Below are 20,892 nucleotides of genomic sequence, written 5' to 3' on the forward strand. Positions count from 1 at the left end.
GATAGACACTGATCACCATATACTTCTGTCAACAAATTGTAAGTTTCAGTGGCAGATTTTCCAAGTTTTGTGAGGAATTTGATGTTAGCACGTTGTTCTGCATTAGCACTCAGCATTATTCCGACGGAGCTCAGAAACACGATCCGCTTCTAACAATGGTCGCGGCCAGACTAACCGATGCACGTGAATGAAACTTTGTGTGACGGTAGAGGGAAGTCCAAGGGTCAATGCCCTACCCTCCTCTTCGTCAATGACGTGGCCGGAAAAGAGTCATAAAGGTAATCCGGGTTCTTTATTGCCACACCTTGTACCTTTGTAGTTTGCAATAGGAAGGTGGTTATTGATTTGACACTAGGGACAAATAACATACAAAACCTGGTAAGCAATTGGCATGTATCTGATGAGCCGTCCTTATCGGATCACAGATATATATTCTTTCAAATAAGGAACATTAGAGTAGATCAAGCTAATTATAGGAATCCTAAGAGAACCAATTGGAAGTCTTACAAAGACGACCTAAAGGTAAATCTGGAGACCATCTTGCGAAATACATACATAATAAAGGATGTTGATCGGTCCGTTGACCAGTTGCAATGGGCTATTATCTCGTCCTTTAATCTGAATTGTCTGGCTAAGACCACTCGCGGACCAAGGAGAGCACCTTGGTAGAGTAAACAGCTGAGTGGGCTTAGAACCAAAATGAGGAGGTTGTTTAATACAGCTAAAAGAACAGGGCAGTGGGACATCTACAAGGAAGCCCTTACCTGTTACAACAAAGAAATAAGGAAAGCCAAGTGATCCTCATGGAGGAGGCATTGCCAGGAGATCAACGATGTACCAGGCTGTGCCAGACTCATGAGGATCATGGCAAAACAGGCGACCAATAAGACCAGCACGATTAAGCTGCCTAACAGCCAGTGTACTCAAACAGGAAGGGAGACATTGAATGAACTGTTCAGGGTTCACTTTCCTGATTCAAAATTGATTGATAATTTGGACGATGGACAGGGTCAGCAAAACCTGGGCACTTGCCAAAGCAAGACAAACAGGGAAGACAGGAACCTGGCTAAAGTCATAATTAACCAATCAAAAATCAGATGGGCACTGAATACCTTTAGACAATTTAAGTCAGTGGGAACAGATGGAATCGTACCAGCACTTTTGCAGCAAGGGGCAGAACTCTTAGTTCCACACCTATGCTGCATATATAGAGCCTGCATGGCATATGGTGTTATCCCATGGCATGGAGGCAAGTTAAGGTGATGTTTATCCCAAAGCCCGGGAAACCTGATTACACCGAGGCTAAAGCTTATCGTCCTATCAGCCTGTTGTCTATCCTGTTGAAAACAATGGAGAAAATAGGGGATAGGCATAGCAGGGATGGGGCGTTGAGGACATATCCTCTACACTGAAACCAGCATGCCTACCAAACACGTAAATCTACCAAAACCGCACTACACAATGTGGTAACACGCATAGAAAGTGCGATTGAACACAATGATATTGCCTCAGGAGCATTCCTTGACATAGAGGGAGCTTTCAATAGAACCTCATTTGATATAATCAAACAGGCTGCTGGAAGGCATGGCATAGAGCCTGCAATATGCAGGTGGATCAGTGCTATGCTGGAAAGCAGAACCACAGCAGCTACATTATCAGGAGAAACCCTGGGGGCGTTCGCATCAAGGGGTTTTCCACAGGGGGGGGGGGCTCTTGCCTCTGCTGTGGGGCCTGGTCATCGACAATCTCCTGTGGAGACTTAATGATGATGGGAATTATACAGTAGGATATGCTGAGGACATAACAATCCTCATAAATGGAAAATTCCTTTCAACTGTATCAGATTATCTTCAAACAGCTCTGTACATGGTCCAACGATGGTGCAAAAGAACAAGTCTTTCCGTCATTCCCAATAAGATGGTAATTATACCGTTTACTAGGAAGAGAAATATAAGGGAGCTTAAGGAACTGACCCTCTTCAATAAGATGATCCAACTCTCCAGTGATGTCAAGTGCCTTAGTCTAGTATTAGACAAGGGACTGACATGGAAAACGCAGCTGGACAAGGTCATTAACAAAGCCTATAAGGCTTTTTGAACATGTAGAAGCATGTTTGGTAAAACTCGGGGACTGCAGCCGCACATTGTGCATTGGATATACACTGCGGTTGTAAGACCCATAATTACATATGGTGCCACAGTATGGTGGCCCAGAGTTAAACTCAAGAACTTTGCAAATTGCAAAGGTTGACTTGCTTGGGTATCAGAAGAGCAATTCAAACATCTCCAGCAGCCGCACTGGAGATACTCCTTGGACTCCCCTCACTGCATCTACAGTTGGAGGCAGAGGTCAGGGCAGGAATCTACCATCTCCAGTGCAGTGATCAATGGAAACCTAGATCCAATGGTTTCGGCCATGCATACATAACTAAGAACGTGATAAAAGAACCCATATTACAAATGGGGTCTGACAAAATGATATTGTGACATGTATCTGAAAAACCCTTCACAGTCAGGTTTCCTGACAGGAGTGAATGAGAAGACGGGTTTTGGCCCGATAGAAAAGGGGGACTGATCTGGTATACAGATGGTTCCAAGATAAATAAGGGCACCGGAGCTGGTGTGTACTGCTATGGCACAAGGCAGAAACTTAGTTTCAGCTTCGGGTAGTACACGACAGTATTCCAGGCAGACATATGTGCCATCAAGGCATGTATTATGGAGAATTTAGATAGGAACTATAGAAATAGAAACATCTACATTCTATCTGACAGCCAAGCTGCACTTAAAGCACTTGACAAACACTAGATCAACTCAAAATTGGTCTGGGATTGCAACCAAACCCTCGTGGAACTGGTCAAACATAACAGGGTACAACTGATATGGGTGCCGGGGCATGAGGGTATTGCTGGAAACGAAACAGCAGATCCATTAGCTAAGACTGGAGCTGAAGATCCGTTCATAGGACCTGAACCAGCCTGTGGCATCTCTATAGGAGTTGCCAGAAAGGCAATCAGGGACTGGACAAATATGAATCACAAGAAATACTGGGGATCCTTGACTGGACTCAGGCAAGCAAAGGGACTCATATGAGGACGTTGAAGTTAAACAGGAACCAGCTACGATGGGTGGTGGGACTACTTACAGGACACTGTTACCTTAAAGGACACCTCTTCAAACTGGGACTAAGTGACAGTCCCACTTGTGAGAGGTGTGAAGATGAAAATGAAACAGGCACACATATCCTGTATGAATGTGAGGCCTTAGTTTATTTAAGATTATGTTACTTGAGTCAATACTTTATGGAACCAAGTGACTATTTCGACATCCCCAAGTACAAAATCCTGCGCGTCATTCAAAGCACAGGATTGCTGAGGGGATAATCAAAAGGGGAAGCACAATAGACAACTGTAGGTCATGGTGCAAGGGCCGAGAAGCCCCACCCCTTATACATACATTCATTCATTCATTCATTCAAATCCCACCTGTATGAACCACATGTACATGGTGAAAAGTGGCAATATTTTGCTGCCTTGAGAGTGGGATGCTACGGATGCTAATCCTTCAGCCACGGGGTGACAAAAATTCCATATTACACATACAGTTTACAGATTTTAGAAGTCCTTCCTGCCCCAAACAAGGGCAGGCACAGCTTGTGGTTTAATAGCACCTCTATGGACCCCCAACTATATACAAGCGAACACGTAATTACAAGTTACATAAGAACTTGTGGCTAGCTAGGAATCACTAATGAAAGTCAAAGGCTGGTAAATGGCTCTGGTGGGGTGCATTTATGCCAGTAGGTGCACACCATTAAGTACCATAATGACACCTGTTAAGTAGGGGCCTGCCAGTAAGTCCTAGCTCACCCACCCAGGGCAACACATTCTGGGGTGAGAGCACTGATGTAACAGATGGCGTGGGGTGGAAGGCGAGTGTCTGGTGCCTTCAAATGGGACTCTCTGGCTAAGGGAAGTAAACCCCATACAGAAAAACCAAGGGTATGGGGCCTCTTTAGGTGCGGTGAAGCCAATCCCCCTAAGGGAATACACCCTGACAAAAGAACAGCAGTCCTCCTTAGTTAAGGGGATTGGGTAAAAGCTAACAACCTCTCCCCAAAAAACATTACTTGTTCAGTAACCCAATGACTACTGTTGGACTTTTCAAGATGACCTTCTTGTAAGAAAATGAAATGGGATTGGATTATGGCTTCCTGGAATGTGAGGAGTTTAAACCAAGCTGGAGCAATATGTTGTGAATGATTTAAGAAATATGGGCATAAGGTAATGGAGAAAGAAGGCTGAAGATAGACGAGAATGAGCAGGAATAGTGAGGGAGGCAGAAGTTAAACTTAGAAGGACCGTATAGCCAAAGAAGAAGGAAGAGGAGGAATCACTGCTTGAAAAAGTTCCCTTGTTTTATATAAGATTTTCCCATATATGCAACATCAACACAATGACATTGCTGATGTTTCCTTCTTATCATCCATACTTGCTCTATCACAGTTCCACTGTGCTTCCTCACAGGATGTATAAACTGCATGTGCCTGAAAGGGACTCATTTTGAAGCACTGACAGCAACGGGATGAAAGTTTGAAAGAATTTTTTCAAAGTGATTTTAAGCAATTTCTGAAGACACAGGAATGTCTATAGCAGTTGGAAAGTGAGGACACTCTGTGAACATTAATAAAAATTGTATCTTTTTCCAGAGTCAGTTCTGTTATTAGTTGGGCATCAAAGTCTATAGTATTACCATACTTCCCACTAAGCCTCTGAAGGTTGAGAGCAGGTCTCTATTAGATAAAGCAAACTTACTGAATTCTCCATCTGCTGTTAAATGGAAGATATAGCTTGGTCTGTTGGTACAGTAGATGAGCCCAAGACGCGGTGGTTCATTTTTCCAGGCAATTCCCACAATGCCCTTCCCATCAGGAGTCCAAATCACTTGGCCTGGTGACAGATGATCTGGAATCCCTTCAAGTACTGATAGCATTTCTGACTTCGTGTCACACACTATTACCACAGATTGATGTTTTCCTTCTAACTGTTCTCCCCAGTCGGGACGGAACACGTACTCCTCTCCCTGAAATGTTATTGCACACATTTCCAAACCCGACTAACACAGTCACCCAGTCTGAGAACTTTGTACTTCTTGAATTTCCTTAATCTGACTGCTGTTTCCAGTATATATCCATCCTCATCAGCGAAACAGCCCTTTTTGAACCATAGCCTTTGTTAGAAGATTCTGCCAGAATTGTTTTCACAACGATTTTTTTATAGAGCAAGGTTGTGAACTTTGCGTTCAACCCCTAACCTGGAGAGCCAGGTCTATTTATGCAACCCTGTGACAGGGTGGTCCAGTTGTACCCCCAAGCACTAGGTTCCCTTTTCATCGCCTTGTACAACTTGCAGGACTATGACGAAGGTATTCTAACCAGCTTCCACATATGAATTAAAGATATACAGAGTGACACACGAAATGATCCAGTATTTGACTTAGCATTACTTATTCAACCATGCAATGAATGATGTTTTGTAACATGGTAACACTTACAGTAGATCATGGAGATTATTTCTTACACTTCCTGAGTGTGCTAGTGCTGCTCTGTTCCTGCTCATGTGCCAGTTTACACAAGATAGTTGACAAAGGAAGACTGTCTGTAGAACGACTCACAAAAAGACTGCTATTCTTTACTGAAACACAAAGTGTTGCAGGCAAACAGAAGTAGTTTCATGCCCATTTTTCAAATGCAAGGGTGACTTCATTCAAAAAAATTCCTAAACTTTACAACCAGTCTAATAATGATGGTCCAATGTTGGTGATGAAATGTCGCTGGCTTTCATCTGTACACTATGTGGAGAACACTGACGCTGTCAGAGTGGCGCTGCAAAGAAGCCTCAATAAAACAACAAGGAAGGCTGCAGCACAACTAGGGATATCCAGATGATCAATACAACGAATATTGAAAACTGATCTGAATTTGTATCTATACAAAATGACAGTGCTGCATGAACTTACAAATCAAAACACACATCAAAGAATGGTATTTGTTGGATGGGCTCAGAATAACAAGGCACTGGTAAACAATGTTTGGTTTTCTGATGAGGCACACGTCTATGTATGATTCATGAGAAGGTGCATCATGCACCGAGAATTACAGTGTGGGTCGCCATCTCAAGTCATGGACTGCTAGGGCCAATTTACGTTGAAGAGGCAGTGAACAGTGAGTGCTATTTAAGCATGTTGAGCAGTACTTTTGTGCCGCACATTCTTGCTACAGGTTTGCCGTTACAGACTCATTGATCCATGCAAGATGGATCCAGGCCACACACACAGCAAATGTTGTTTTGGACTTTCTGCATAACTTGAGTGTCACCTCAAACCGAGTTCCTGATCATTTTGCATGTGGATTTAAACCGATGTGATTACTTTCTCTGGGTATTCCTTAAGGAAAAGATTTTTCTAAAAAAGGTGCTAACAATAATGAAATTGAAAGCAATAATCATTCATGCCTGCAATGAGATAACTGAGGATATGTGCCATCCAGTAATCAGCAACATCACGGTTAGTGTTGAAGAAGTTGCCAGACATAATGGTGGTCATGCTGAACACTTAATTCACATAGCATAAATCTCCATGCAATGGTCTTTCTTTTTGTATGTTAATTTCTAGTATTGTCATTGAAATTAAGATTCTAGTAACAGATCAAATATTAGATCATTTCATGTGCCACCCTGTTCTTCAATGGAACATTTTCCAATGCACTCTTTATACATGGACTTGGTTTGTATTTATTGTAGGTACAACTAACATTCTAAACTTCCTTTACCTTATTGAGATTGCAGTGAAATGCTGTGGCAGAAATGAGTGTGGTAACACTGAGCACTGTATGCATATATGGTTAATGAAGAAGGCCAGAGCTTAACAGAGTAAAGCCTGAAGTGTCTGAGCTTTTGCAGCTCTAGTGATGTAATCTGGCTGTAACAAAATGTGATTTCACACCTTTATGGCTTTTCCATCCCCAGTTCCATTCTCTTTACTATCCTGAGATTTTGGCTTATAAAATGGTTCTGCCTTTGGCAGTTTCTTCTCAGCAACGTACAGCAACTTTTCTTCACATGGGGACCACTCAAAGGATCGAAAATCATCTGCAAATAAATGATTCATACTACAATACAACTGCAACAAATAACTGACTTAGAATGGAAGAGATACAGTAGCAAAATAATGGAAACCAACAAGCGAACCAAATTTCTTGACACGCTAAAAAATTTCAGTTATTTAAAGACACTATGACTAGTTTGACTATATAAACAATATGAATAACCAGAGATGCAAATTTAATTCAATAAATAAATTACTATTCATTGCTTCAGTGTGTTCAAAAAGGGTAATTTAATTACAACTGAGAATGGTGTCTCATTCCCCCACTGCATCCACAAGCAAGAGAGCACACACATGGACAGCAACAGCAACAACAAAATCAGTTTTCGCTGCAAAGGGAAAATATGTTATAAATTTTATTGGAGGTCTGAACAGTACCCAAGGAGACACGGTATCACCACTGCTCCTCAACTTTGCTTTAGAATATTTCTTTAGGGAGACTCAAGGAAACCAGAGGGAGCTGAAAAATTTATTGGGACACATCAACTTCTGGTCTGTGCTGATAATGTAATCTGCTCGGTGATAACACAAGTATCATAAAGCAAATCATGATAGTAAAGAGGCTGGTCTAGAAGTAAACACAGAGAAAAGCACACATTGATGTCTCAGTCACCAGAATGCAGGGCAAAATCCTGACATAAAGACAGGTAATAGATCCACTGAGAATGTTGCAAAGTTCAAATATTTCAGAATGACAGTAACGTATCAAAATTGTATTCATGACGAAATTTAGAGCAAATTAAATTTTGGCAATGCTTGCTATCATTCAATTTAGGACCTTCTGTCTTCTTGTCTCCTGTCTAGAAATCTAAAAATGAAAATATGCAAAACCATAATATTGCCTCTTGTTTTATATGGTTGAGAGGCTTGGTCTGTCACACTGAAGGAAGAACACAAACTGAGGGTGTCTGAGAACGGGGCACTGAGGACAACCCAAAGGGGATGAACTACTAGGAGGCTGGAGAAAATTACATAATAAGGAAGTTCACAACTTGTGCTGTTCACCAAACATAATTAGAATGAATATGCCAGGGAGATGAAAATGGGCATGACATGAAGCATGCATGGGAGAAAAGAGGAATGTGTACAGAGTTTGAGAGGGAAAGCCAGAAGGAGAGAGACCAATAGGAAGACCTACATGCAGGTGAGAGGATAATATTAAAATGGATCTTAAAGCAATAGGATGTAGTAGTATCAACATGATAGATGTCTCAGGATAGAGACCTGTGGTGGGCTCTTGTGAGCATGGCAATGAACTTTTGGGTTCCATGAAATGTCGGTTAATTCTTGACTAGCTGGGTGAGTGGTGGCTTCTCAAGGACTCGGCTCCATGGACTTAACTGAAGAGTACTCTCATGTGGAATGTAATGCCACGTAGTCCAGCAGAAATCTACCAACTGAAGAGTAAGCCATGCAAGACACTGGCAGGAAGTAGGCAGCAAGTAGCGCTCTCCTTCTATCAGATTACAAGTCATCACATTCGAGAAGACTTTACACCCCACTGTCAGCATTGTGATAACCTCAAATTCAGCTTATAAGGGATTATAGAACAGCACCAAAAAGCACAATGTTGATTCATGCCATACTATACCCAAAGCAAACAAAATAAAGGGGCACAAAATGAGAAATGGCATGCACATTACTAAGGGACTAAAATAAAATGAGATGCAGCATTAGAAGTAAAAGTCTGAAGATTTATTGGACCCATATTTCATTGTGATAACAGACTATGTTTGTGCTTAAAGATGACAGGCATTTGCATGTGGCAGCACAGCTCCGAGAACAGGCAACACTTCTCTTCACCCTGAAGCAGAAATTCTCCCAGGAATGAAGCTACCTGAACTTGGACAGAGGTAAGGAAAGAAATCTAGTTTAGTAGCACTTACATAAAATTTGCTGTTAACCTATGTATATTATGAAATCAGTCCAGGAACTTTACACGCATCAGTTGTGGACCATAACTTTTGTCTATGGCTAAACTTAAAGCAGTTCCCCATACACCTGGAAATTATATGGGTTCATGAATCACAAGTGAAACCATCCTACACACAAATGTACTTAACTCTTCAGTTACTGGTTTACTGAAACAGAAACTCACAGTCAGAATACACATCTCCATGAACTTCAAGAGCAGAGAGATCAAAACTCTTCCACAGTTGTCCATGATTCCAAACTTCCAAATGCTGTTTCTTTTTATTCGGTTCAGAAGGAATATCTCGGACAACTCCTCGCCACTCTTCTGACTTCGAAAAGCCTGACAGTAACCTGCAACATATATCATTAAGAACTCCAAAGTAGATTTATGACTTTCGAGTCACATACTGATAGAGTCATTATACATAATCAGAGTGTTTTCCTGTTGCTACATAATGATGCATTTCAAGTACAGCTGAAAGGCTACGAAATAATGGAGGTCTCACAATGAGATTCTGTATTCCCTTTGTTGACATTCTTAAGATGTTTATCAGTATCCTAAATGCTGAAAATTACTATCCTCTCCTCCCCCACTAGGAACCGGGATAGTAAAGTCGGTATAGAGACTGGCTATAGGCTGGACGACTGAGGGGTCGGAGTCCCGATAGGGTCAAGAATTTTCTCTTCTCCACGTTATCCAGACTGGCTCTGGGGCCTACCCAGCCTCCTATCCAATGGAAAAAAGTAAATATTGCCCAACCACATGTTGCCTGGCTATATTAGAGTGGTATATAAATTATTACATGGATTCACATAAAACACTTATAAACCATCAAAGTGAAAACCGTCAGATTTTTGCCAACTTGTCAGTCGCTAAAATACTGCAAATCAGTTCCGTGTTAAGAAGCTTAAAGTCTATACGAGGGGGGACCCAAAAATAACCGGAAACGACCTGTTGTGCGCGCATGCGTTGTAGTTACGAGTTGTGCTGCTAGGTGGTGTTAGCTGGGGGTCTCCTGCGACTGTTAGTGAGCTGGCGTCAGTCTGAGTTAAGTGGTTTGTCTGTGGTGCTCTGTTGTGTGCGTTCCTGTTTCAACCCTTTGGCGATTAGTGAGATGGCCGACCAGAAGGAACAAAGAGTGTGCGTGAAATTGATGAAGATCGTCGAAAGACCATTGACCAACTTTCTGAGGAAACNTTAATTATAACACTGTTACGGAGTTACAAAATTTAAAAACCCTACACACAAATCTCTTCACACTGTCCTCAGTAGTCAACACGTATTCACAGTACGATACGGGAGCTATACCAGGGTCACTGTATTACACACTCCCAATTACTTCTCTTGTGAGCCAAGCATCTTTTTCTCACGCTATCACTTCTAATCACATGTTCCAGTATTCTTCTTTCTGCTACAACTGAACTCGGTGACTGTTCCATCCACACTGTCACTCCTGCTCACACACTCTCTCACATACTGCTCAGCCGGCTTTTTATACTGTTTGCTGTTGCCTGTGTCAACAGCGGTGTCGGGTGTTATGTCACAGTAGGCAGCGCTGCCACGTCACCGCGGGGGAGGGGTGCTGACTCACCCGCTACATCGCAGTGGCCAGCACTGCCATGTCACCGTGGGGAAGGGGGGTTGGAACGCTGACTGGCCCGCAACCGCAGCAGCGACAGCGCTCGATGCCGCCACGTCACCGCTGGAGGGGGTGTCCTCCATAGTGCAACACGTCACAATATGTTTGGGGGCAAAGTGTGCTCCATGTTCATGTGTCCTTTACATGTGCAACACAACATTCTCTTAATTCAGAACATGTCTGTACAGCGTTTAAGTTCAGCAGGTTGACCTGCATTCCCAGTTTTACCTGGTGTAACCTGACAACAATGTGGAAATATGTGAACACTGTCTGCACCAGCTTCCTAATTATATCCCTGTACTTAACTAATTAAGCACTATGCCATGAAGGCATATGGGGGAGTGGATGTATAAATCCACACTTTCTTGGCCAAGGCACTAGTTGTTGGTGAGTGGTCAGCCTCATGCCCCGGCCGTTCTAACCACGGTGAAAGAGCCCCCAGTACCCATTGGATAAGAGATTGGGTGGGCCCCAGAGCCGGTCTGGATGACATGCAGAAAATGCTTGACCCTACCACGACTCCAATTGCGACCCTTTGGTTGTGCAGCCCATAGCCAGTCGCTATACCAATTATGCTATCCCAGCTCCCTTTTAATGAATGTTGTTAACACCAAATTCATAATTATATAACTATACTCAAAAAATGTGCAGCATGTATAAAGATAGCACTCTTCACGCCTTTATGTTTGCCATTCTGCATTACATGTCCTGAAATATCTTTGCCATCCACAGTACATGAATCAACATGTGAAGACTGTTCACTCTGTGCTTCTATCATAACAGAATATCCATGACCAATACATCCTGCATAACTGTATCCATTAAGGAATTCTTCAAAGAATGTATACACAGAAATGCACCTATACACTTCTAGATTGTTACTGTCCCCTTTGGTTTGGTACTTTCTTATGGACAACAGATCACTGATGGTTGTGGTGAAAGCATCAGTTAAGGCCCACCCCTTATTCATTCACCAGGTACTTTCTTGCATCTGCCTCAAGTGACAGAGTACATCAAATGGTCTCAGTCTTACTGCATGCATCATGGGAGGCACGCCCTATAAGGAACACAACATGTAAGAAAGCAAACAGCAAACCAACCTCTCAATCATGTTACTGCTACAGAATGCAAATGGACATACTCAGAAGTTGTATCCACTGGTAACATATCTGAAGCTTTCTGCAACGAATCAATAAAATGTGTCCGTTGAAATTTTACTGACTTTCCCCGTTCAAGACTTCTTTGTGACCAAGAGGACAAAACAGTTACTCCACTGCTGCCAGCAACTCCATTCATTATCCTTGCAGAAGATGGTGCCGGATATTGTGTGACAGCTTTAAACACCTTGACCACCTTATCCACCTGAAAACAGAACATACACAGCAAAATGCTGTATCACACGGACAATATACTGCAGCCTACAGTTATGCATGACACTGTAGTCTCCATGAACACACTTTCCGTACTGCTGTAACATTTAAACATGGTGTCAGTCAGACATTTGACCCTATCCGATTCAAGCCTCAGGAAGGCAACAATTACGAAAACAAATGTATCACATAATGACAAAATAAACATTAATAATACCAAAATAATACACTTACTGATAACCTCAACAATTATTTACAATACCTGCTGAAAATGTCTCTTCGACTGATCAAAATAATACAGATTCATTACAGCACTCAACAGTAGCATTTCCAAAGAAATTTTTGGGCACACACTTTGCCAAAACTTCTAGGAGAATTACTGCATCATTTGATCTCCCAGAAAGAGCTGGGATAGCATAGTCAGTATAGCGACTGGCTACAAGCTGGACGAGCAAGACGTCGGAGTTTGAGTTCCAGTGGGAACAAGAATTTTCATTTCCCTATGTGGCCCAGAATGGCTCTGGGGTCCACCCAATCTCCTATCAAATGGGTACTGGGGACTCTTTCCCCAAGGGTAAAGCGACTGGTGTGTCAAGCTGACCACTCACCTCCAACTAGTGCCAAGGTCTAGAAAACGTGGGTCTATACATCCACTCCCCCATACATCTTCATGGCGTAGTGCTTAATTAGTTAAAAACAGGGACAAATTTACCGTTTTACCATTCCTTTGTTCTCCTATAAGTGAAACATAATCTAGAGCAAGGTAACAAGTCAGCTTCATGTCTCTGATGCTTTACCCCTGTGTCTATTGCAACAGACATTGGCCATGCTCCAGACAAAACTATCTTTCTCCTTCTTTTGGCTTATTTTGGACTTCACCCATTGTCTGGTCCAGTGATTGAGACTAGCGCTTTCTAAGGGGCCCAACTGAGTAGGTATATCCTTCCCTATCCACCTGAAGACGGAGACAGATCCAGTCTCCGAAACGTGGTGTTTTTTTTTTTTGTCTTTTATATACCAGACGATGGGTGAAGTCCAAAAGAAGCCAAAAGAAGTACAGTATACACCATCGTCAGAATCCTTTCAAATCTATCTTTCTCCTGCTAGGAAGTGACCTCTTGCCTCCTCAGGTGCCCAGTGCATGGCCTAGTCACTATACCGACAAAGCTATCCTGACGCCACAAGGCTGTCAGTATCCAGACTGCCTAGTTTCAAAGGTGAATTGGGAAGTATCTTGATGGCAGTGGTTGTGGTCTAATTGATGTACTAGCCCAGAATTTGAATTGGGTGGGAGCTGAGATGGTGGTGCGTCCATCACGATTCAAACTGAGCACCTGCCAAATGCAAGTTCAGAGTTTTACCACTACACAAACCTGCTCCATCGACAAAAGAATAACATGTCATTTAAAGTCCAATGGCAAGTTAACCAAAGTTTAGGTTCAGAAAAGATCCATCTGCTAACTACATTCAAACTCATAACATTACACACACACACACACACAACAGAACTGTTGTATCAGGAACTGTCTGTGATTTTCCTATGGCTTTTGTTACTTACAAGTACATTCAGTATTTACTTAACTATATCTTTGGCTAAGTTAATCAGTGCACTAGAGTCTGCACTTGGGTCATTCCACATCAGATCAATACATTCAACAAGACCCCCTCAGAATTTCTGTCCTGAGACACAGAGCTCATTTTGTCCTCACTTTCAAGCTAATGAAACTGATATTAACTGCATATTTCAGTGTGCAATGCTATGGAACAAACTGGCTTGCATCTCAGGGGGGAATGACTTGTTAATTTTACGCAGTCATAGGCACCGAGATCATTTAAACAGTAACCAACTGATGCTATATAACATGCTACTGACCGTGAAATAAACTACACATACGTAAAATACAAAATACACCGATATAGCAGTGAGCTCTGGGGTCCACCCAACCTCTTAGCCATTGGGTACCGGCGGCTCTTACCCCTGGGGTAAAGAGGCCAGGGAGTAAAGCTGACCAGTCACCCCCAACTAGTGCCGAGGTCAAGAAAAATGTGGATCTATACATTCACTCCCCCATACACCTTCATGGCGTTGTGCTTGATTAGTTAAGCACAGGGACAACTTTATCTTTATAGCAGTGAGCCACTATGTAACACTTTCAGTTCTTCACAGGAACTCACCGTTAGCCACTCCATTTTCTAAATACGGCATTTACATGCCTCTGAAATGGGGTTAATTTCCTGAAGAATACAGGAGAGGTAACTCCTGAACTCCTGAAAGTAAAGTATGCCTCGTTCTGACATGTGGGGCACTTCTGAATCACACGAAAGTGCTCTTTCTTGGTTAGGTTCGGCATCGTTACCTCCACTTTAAACGTTGTATTTTATAGCCATATTTGCAGATTTTAACACGAATTACCGAATAGTGGTATCATATTCATGTTTGTTATTGGCACAGAAAGCAAACGATAATAAAAATGTACATTCAAAATTTACCTGAGACATTTTTGTCGTTCTTCTACACGCCTCGCACCGCTCCAAACGCTATAACACGCCTTCTTGCTGCCGTTTTACACGGTTTTAGACGGTAATAAATATAACTGGATGTTGTAGGTAAATACCTCACGGAACGTCACAGAACATGGATATAGACTGGATCCATGTGCAAACATACAACACAGTAGAACAATGAGCAGTAATTCTATGAAATAATCAGGCAATTAACATCTCTTCGAAACGAAATTATGAAATCAAACAATTCTGAACGGTTTAATTCTACTTATGTAATATATCTAGCACGATCAAGCAGCATCCTCCACTGTGACGGAGGTTAATTTCAGTGCTCACAGTGCGTCAAATCTGGGGGGAGGTGGATAAATATGTCAGGCATAGGAAGATGAAGAGAGGTAGGGCTGTCCTGTGCTTTAATTAAGGACGACGACACGAGGACGAATGGGGCACTAGATGGAGATGAGTGACCAGCTTCACGCCCCTGTCACTTTTACTTTATCCCCCTGGGAAAGAACCCTCAGTATCTCAGTATCTCAGTATCCATTGGATAGGAGACTGAGTAGGCCCCATAGCCATTCTGGTCCCTCCAGCAGTTGGATTTAATTTACCCGCAATAATCATCAGAAAACTTGAAAATGTAAATATAGCGAACTTTACGTTCATGAATACAGTTTTCACAATTCTGTACCCTAAGCTGATTTTACTGTATGTCATGTGCAAAAAATGTACTGTTCTAGACGATAATATTAACATTCTGATTAACCTCTGAAATATTATCCTCCTGAATGTTTGGGTAACTTAAGCTATACAGAAAGCTGTCTCTCATGGGTTAGAGTCAACAATCAGATGATCCAGGTACTAAGTCATGACAAAATTAAGGGCAAATTAATCTGGGTATTGCCATCCAGTTCAGAATTTTGTATTCCCATCTCCTTCCAAGAACATAAAGGCTGAAATATACAAAAGTGTAATTTTACCTTTCTTGTTTACAGTTCTCTGGCATACTAAGATAAAGATGAGAACAGTGTATTTAAGAGAATATATTACCCCAATAAATATTCAAACAGCTACCATGAAGTGCGGTTGTGCATGATAATCTCAAGTTTCTGCTACTTCTTTAAACACTCAAAGAAGATTCCAGTATAAATATAAGGATGCTACAGCTCCAAGTAGAAAATACTATGTATGCAGCAGTAAAGTCAAAGTTGTTGGGAGGCGGATCAAAATGCCAGGTGCTAATTGTGACATAGGGTGAAATCGGTGCTAGGTTTCAACTTTCTTCTAAAACATTCCTCAGATACCTCAGAGACCAGATTTCAAAATAATTGGCACAAACTGCAACAGAACTGAAATGGAAAACTTAAAAAACAGACTGCTATATAAGCTCACTTCATGGTAGCAGTAACACGGTTTTCTGGGGCAATACTGAAAGGAAATTGGATTGGTAAATCCAACACAAATGTGCCAAATTGGCGTGAGAGGCATTTTTCTATTCTAAATGCCTGATCAATTTTGTATACATTTCAAAAATATGTGTGAATACGTTTGGGGGCACACGGTAGTGTAGTTGGTTAAGGCACTGTGTTACAAGCTGGAAGGTTGCAGGTTTAATTCCCAATGAGGTCATTGGATTCTTCAATTGATCTAATACTTCCAGCCATACTATGGCCATGGGGTCGATTCACTCTCTCAACAGGAATGAGTACCAGGAATCTTCCTGGGGTTAAAGGGCAGCCTGCAAGAAAGGCTGATGACCTCACCTTCATCTGTGAGCCAACTGTCTAGAAAATGTGAGTCTGAATGTCTCACAACCATGTGGGCCTCCACAGGGATAGATGTACTTTTTTTTATGTGAATAGGTTTATGGAATAAACAGAAAAGTCAATTTATGGCCTTATGTAAACCAGGCTTTATTTAAATCAATATGACTCAGAATCAAAATTAACTGGCATGACCTCCACATAAGGTGTTTTTTCATCACTCAGTAAAGAATGCCTAAAAAAGCAGTTGTTCAATTTTCTGTTTTTACAATGGACCTAACAGAAAACACCTGAAGATATTAAGAAATATACTTTATACTCTTGCCAATCTTTATTTTAATCAGATTAGGAAATTTTACCACAATTATTGTGTTTCTGGACATTATCTGTTTCTACTTTGAATTACATAAATAAATATCAGAGAATTTATAAGAAAGTGATATCCGATGTTCGGAAAAGAGAAAATGACGGCATCATTCTAAGGTCAAAGAACCATACTGCACCGCGCCCTTCGTCTTCCTCTCCACTGATTACTATTATATTATTATTATTACGAAGAGGAGGGGCACAGCGCAATCGTTACTGGCCCTATTGTTGGTTCCCACGCTCCCCTAGATGGAGATGGGGTATCCAAGCTAGGAGGAGGAAGCTACACTCAGTTCGTTGGCTTAGATACAAACAAATATAATTTTAATAAAAAAATATATAACAATACATAAATAACAAACGACACATTTGACCAAGAAACTAATACAAGCTCATTTAGAACAAACAATTTCCCGTCGGCACCACTTGTGTCGACACTAGAGATATCAGGATGTTAAGCACTCCGGCCATACAAACGCAAGTCTAAATTCAGAAGAAAAAAAAACAAAACAAATCTAATAACGCGCGTCACAAGCGTTCAAGCAACGGCTTGCGACCGCGAGCAGTCCTTACCGGCCAGCCAGATCGCACCAAAAGGGAATTTAGAACAGCCCCAGCCGAAACCAATATTTTCCACAACAAACCTGCTGGCTAGTAACCGACCTTCCAAGTCAACTTGGTCTACACGACTGCCCTGTACAATTCTCCCCTTCACGAGAGGGTACATGGGACCACGTGACTGACGTCAGGATACTGCATAGTGGGGATGGAATCCGTCAAGGGAAACATGATGACATCATACGTGAGCGATCTAAAGCTTAGAACGGCTCAATACTAAAGTACTATGGCAAATAATAAAGAAGGTATCTGGAAATTGTTACAAAGCGAATAATAAGATTTGTTTAGAAATAGGCTCTATGTCAGTTACAAATCCCCAGCATATATCTTATCAAATTAATAATTTATTTGTCGATAACATGGATAAGTTCATAAATCTAAAAATGGATTGTAATTATGATCATGTCTCTGTCAATAACATAATACATAATGCAAATTCATTGTTTTTTGTACCAGTTACTGAAGAAGAGGTTCTAAAGGTCACTAGTAAACTAAAAGGGAAATTTTCTGCGGACTATGATGAGATTCTGGAAATGATAGTTAAACAATGTACACAGTTTATTAAAAAGCCCTTAACTTTTATATTTAATTTGTCATTAAATTCTGGTACCTTTCCAAACCTAATGAAGAAAGGACAGAAACAAGAAATTTCCAACTATAGAACAATTTCAATCTTGCCCTTATTTTCTAAAATTTTTGAAACGTTAATGTATAACAGGGTTGTGAGTTTTTTAAATAAATTCAATTTGATCTCAGATGATTAAAATGGCTTCAGAAAGAATAAATCTACTTTTACTGCAATCCAAATTTTTATCAATGAATTTCAGAAAGCTTTAGATAATAAACGATTTGCCTTGGGCATATTTTCAGTTCTATCAAAGGCTTTTGATGTTATTAATCATAATCTACTTCTTACAAAACTGGAGCTGTATGGGCTGAGAGGGATAATTCATGCGTGGATGAGTTCATATCTCTCTGACAGAACTCAGTTTGTTGAAATTCATCATGTGGATCAAAAGACCTCTAACTTAAAGACATTTACTTCATCACTCAAGGCTATAAAACATGGCATACCTCAAGGTTCTGTTTTGGGACCCCTACAATTTTTATTGTTCATAAATGATTTGCCCCTAGCTATTCATGAGGCTNCATCCTATCTCTCTAAGATCCATTCTAATATTGTCCACCCACCTAAGCCTTGGTCTTCCCTGTGGTCTCTTTCCTTCTGGCTTTCCCACCAATATCTTATATGCATTCGTCTCCCCCATTCGTGCCACATGACCTGCCCACCTCATCCTCCTTGACTTGATCATTCTAATTATACTTTCATTAAATGAAAAAACCTAAATATTAGGAATCAATTAGAAAATTGGTTCCATGAAAATCATCTCATAATTAACACGGATAAGACTAAAGTATTATTCTTTCAGGGAAGAAGACCTACTCCAATCTATAGACCTGTTTTTTGCTTAAATAATAAGGAAATAATTTATTCATCGAATGTAAAATTTTTGGGTATTTGTATTACTGAAAATCTAAGCTGGACAACTCACACTCAATACGTATGCCAAAAGCTCAACAAGGCCCTTTATTTGATTAAATCCTTATGTGACTCAGCCAACCTGTATTAAGAAATGTGTATTTTACAAAGTTTGAATCTATACTGAAATATGGTATTATTTAACTGTATTTAAAATGCAGAAAAATGTCTAAGAGTGATTAAAGGTGTTAATAATAAAGTATCCTGTAGAAATATGTTTGGTGAATTTAAGATTTTAACTGTTACCTCATTATATATATTTGAGATTTCGTTTTACAATAAAGAATAAGATATATACAACTCAGTATTCTGACATTCACAGCTACAATACCATACATAAACATAATTTGTCCAATTTTGTCATACCGATTTTTGCAATAAAGGTGTAATTAATATGGGAACTAAAATATTTAATTATCTTCCCCTTGAATTCAAAAGTGTTTTAATGTTTGTAAGAGGAAACTAAAAAATTATTTGTTGTGCAGTGCTTTCTATTCTCTTCATGAATTTTTCAACTAATGTTGGATTGATGACTAGCTTGTTGATTATCTTTTGGTTTGCTATTTTTAATATTGTGTTTACATGTTTTTATTACTGACATTTTCAATTTGGTCTTCTGTGTATTTTTTTATTATGTTCCTTATAACGGTTGCTATATTATAGTGATAAATCAATGTGTAAATTTTATGTGACTTTGTCGTGTGATGTATTCGTTCTTTTTTCTTGACATGTCCAATTGTATTCACTTCAGTTATGGACGAAAATAAAGTTGAAAGTTGAATCCTTCATACTGCTTTTATTTAAAATGCACAATATTTTGAAGACTGGCTTCTGTCTTGGTTGGGCCCAACTGACAAAGTTAGTCTGTTTCTAGACACCAGCATCAACACATGATGGGATATATGAAACAAGCACAGCATAAACCATCTACAAAAGTTAAGATGAATATTAAAAACATTACAAAACTACACAAACACATGAGGCCTAGCACCTATGTCCATGCACTATTGTTATAATCACAGTATTATCAGAATAGATGTCATCAGCACAGGGACAAATTCTCTGTATGGTACCAACATAAAAACAGACCTCTATCTACACCGGACAGAGTTTTGGTTTTCTGACTTCTGCTGTGATAACAGAAGTCCAGATGGGAGAGTTGTACAAGCTGGGTTGACTGATCATATGATGTACCAGAAACATGTGGGCAGATTTCCTTGTTATTTCCTGTAGGTGGTGTCCAGTCCAATCTGCAAGATCTTCACTTCTTTCCAATACATTGTGTGGCTTTCTTTGTACGAATTCTGGGTTAATTTTGATGGACATATATGCTAGACTACATGTGTGAGGAGTTTTCTTCTAATATTTTTAATGTTTTAACTCTCACAGATGGTTTATGCTGTGCTTGGTTTATATATCATATTGTGTGTGTTAGTGGGGTCCCTGGACTGACAGAGACCTTGTATATATTGCACATAGAATTACGTAGCAATCAAGATTAAAATTGTAAACACCTGTACATACGAAGGGGGACCCAAAAATAACTGGAACCAACCTGTTGCGTGCGCATGCTTTGTAGTTACGAGTTGTGCTGCTAGTTGGTGTTAGCTGGGGGTCTCCCGCGACTGTTAGTGAGCTGGCGTCAGTCTGAGTTAAGTGGTTTGTCTGTGGTGCTCTGTTGTGTGCGTTCCTGTTTCAACCCTTTGGCGATTAGTGAGATGGCCGACAAGAAGGGACAAAGAGTGTGCGTGAAATTTTGCTTTCTGTTAGGGAAAACTGCAGCCGAGACTGTTGGGATGCTTCGGCAAGCCTTTAATGATGATGCTTTGGGGAAATCACAGGTCTACGAGTGGTTTTCCCGTTTCAAATCTGGCAATATGTCAACAGAAGACATGCCACGCCCCAGGCGTCCTTCGACAGGAAGAAATGACAAAAACATTGCCAAAATCAAACGTGCAATTGATGAAGATTGTCGAAAGACCACTGACCAACTTTCTGAGGAAACGAACATCTCAT

At 40.7% G+C, this 20,892-nt stretch overlaps 1 protein-coding gene across 3 annotated transcripts in view; it reads right to left on the bottom strand.

Moving 5' to 3' along the window:
* The window catches only part of LOC111865367 (acylamino-acid-releasing enzyme), a 30,481-nt gene extending 15,522 nt beyond the window's left edge, over positions 1-14,959 (bottom strand). For 2 of the 3 annotated variants that reach the window (XM_023853342.2, XM_023853334.2), the window contains exons 1-4: positions 11,859-12,109; positions 9,262-9,428; positions 7,002-7,147; positions 4,814-5,081 (exon numbers count right to left, since the gene is read on the bottom strand). In XM_023853342.2, the coding sequence (XP_023709110.1) occupies positions 4,814-5,081; positions 7,002-7,147; positions 9,262-9,428; positions 11,859-12,094 (817 nt within the window). In that variant the 5' untranslated portion in view covers positions 12,095-12,109. Of the gene's footprint in view, positions 1-4,813; positions 5,082-7,001; positions 7,148-9,261; positions 9,429-11,858; positions 12,110-14,577 lie in introns of those variants that run through there. The other variant, XM_023853350.2, reaches the window with a different exon arrangement.
* Between the last annotated feature and the right edge of the window lie 5,933 nt (positions 14,960-20,892).

The sequence above is a fragment of the Cryptotermes secundus genome, unplaced genomic scaffold, assembly GCF_002891405.2.
Source record: "Cryptotermes secundus unplaced genomic scaffold, Csec_1.0 scaffold853, whole genome shotgun sequence".
Classification (NCBI taxonomy): Eukaryota; Metazoa; Arthropoda; class Insecta; order Blattodea; family Kalotermitidae; genus Cryptotermes; species Cryptotermes secundus.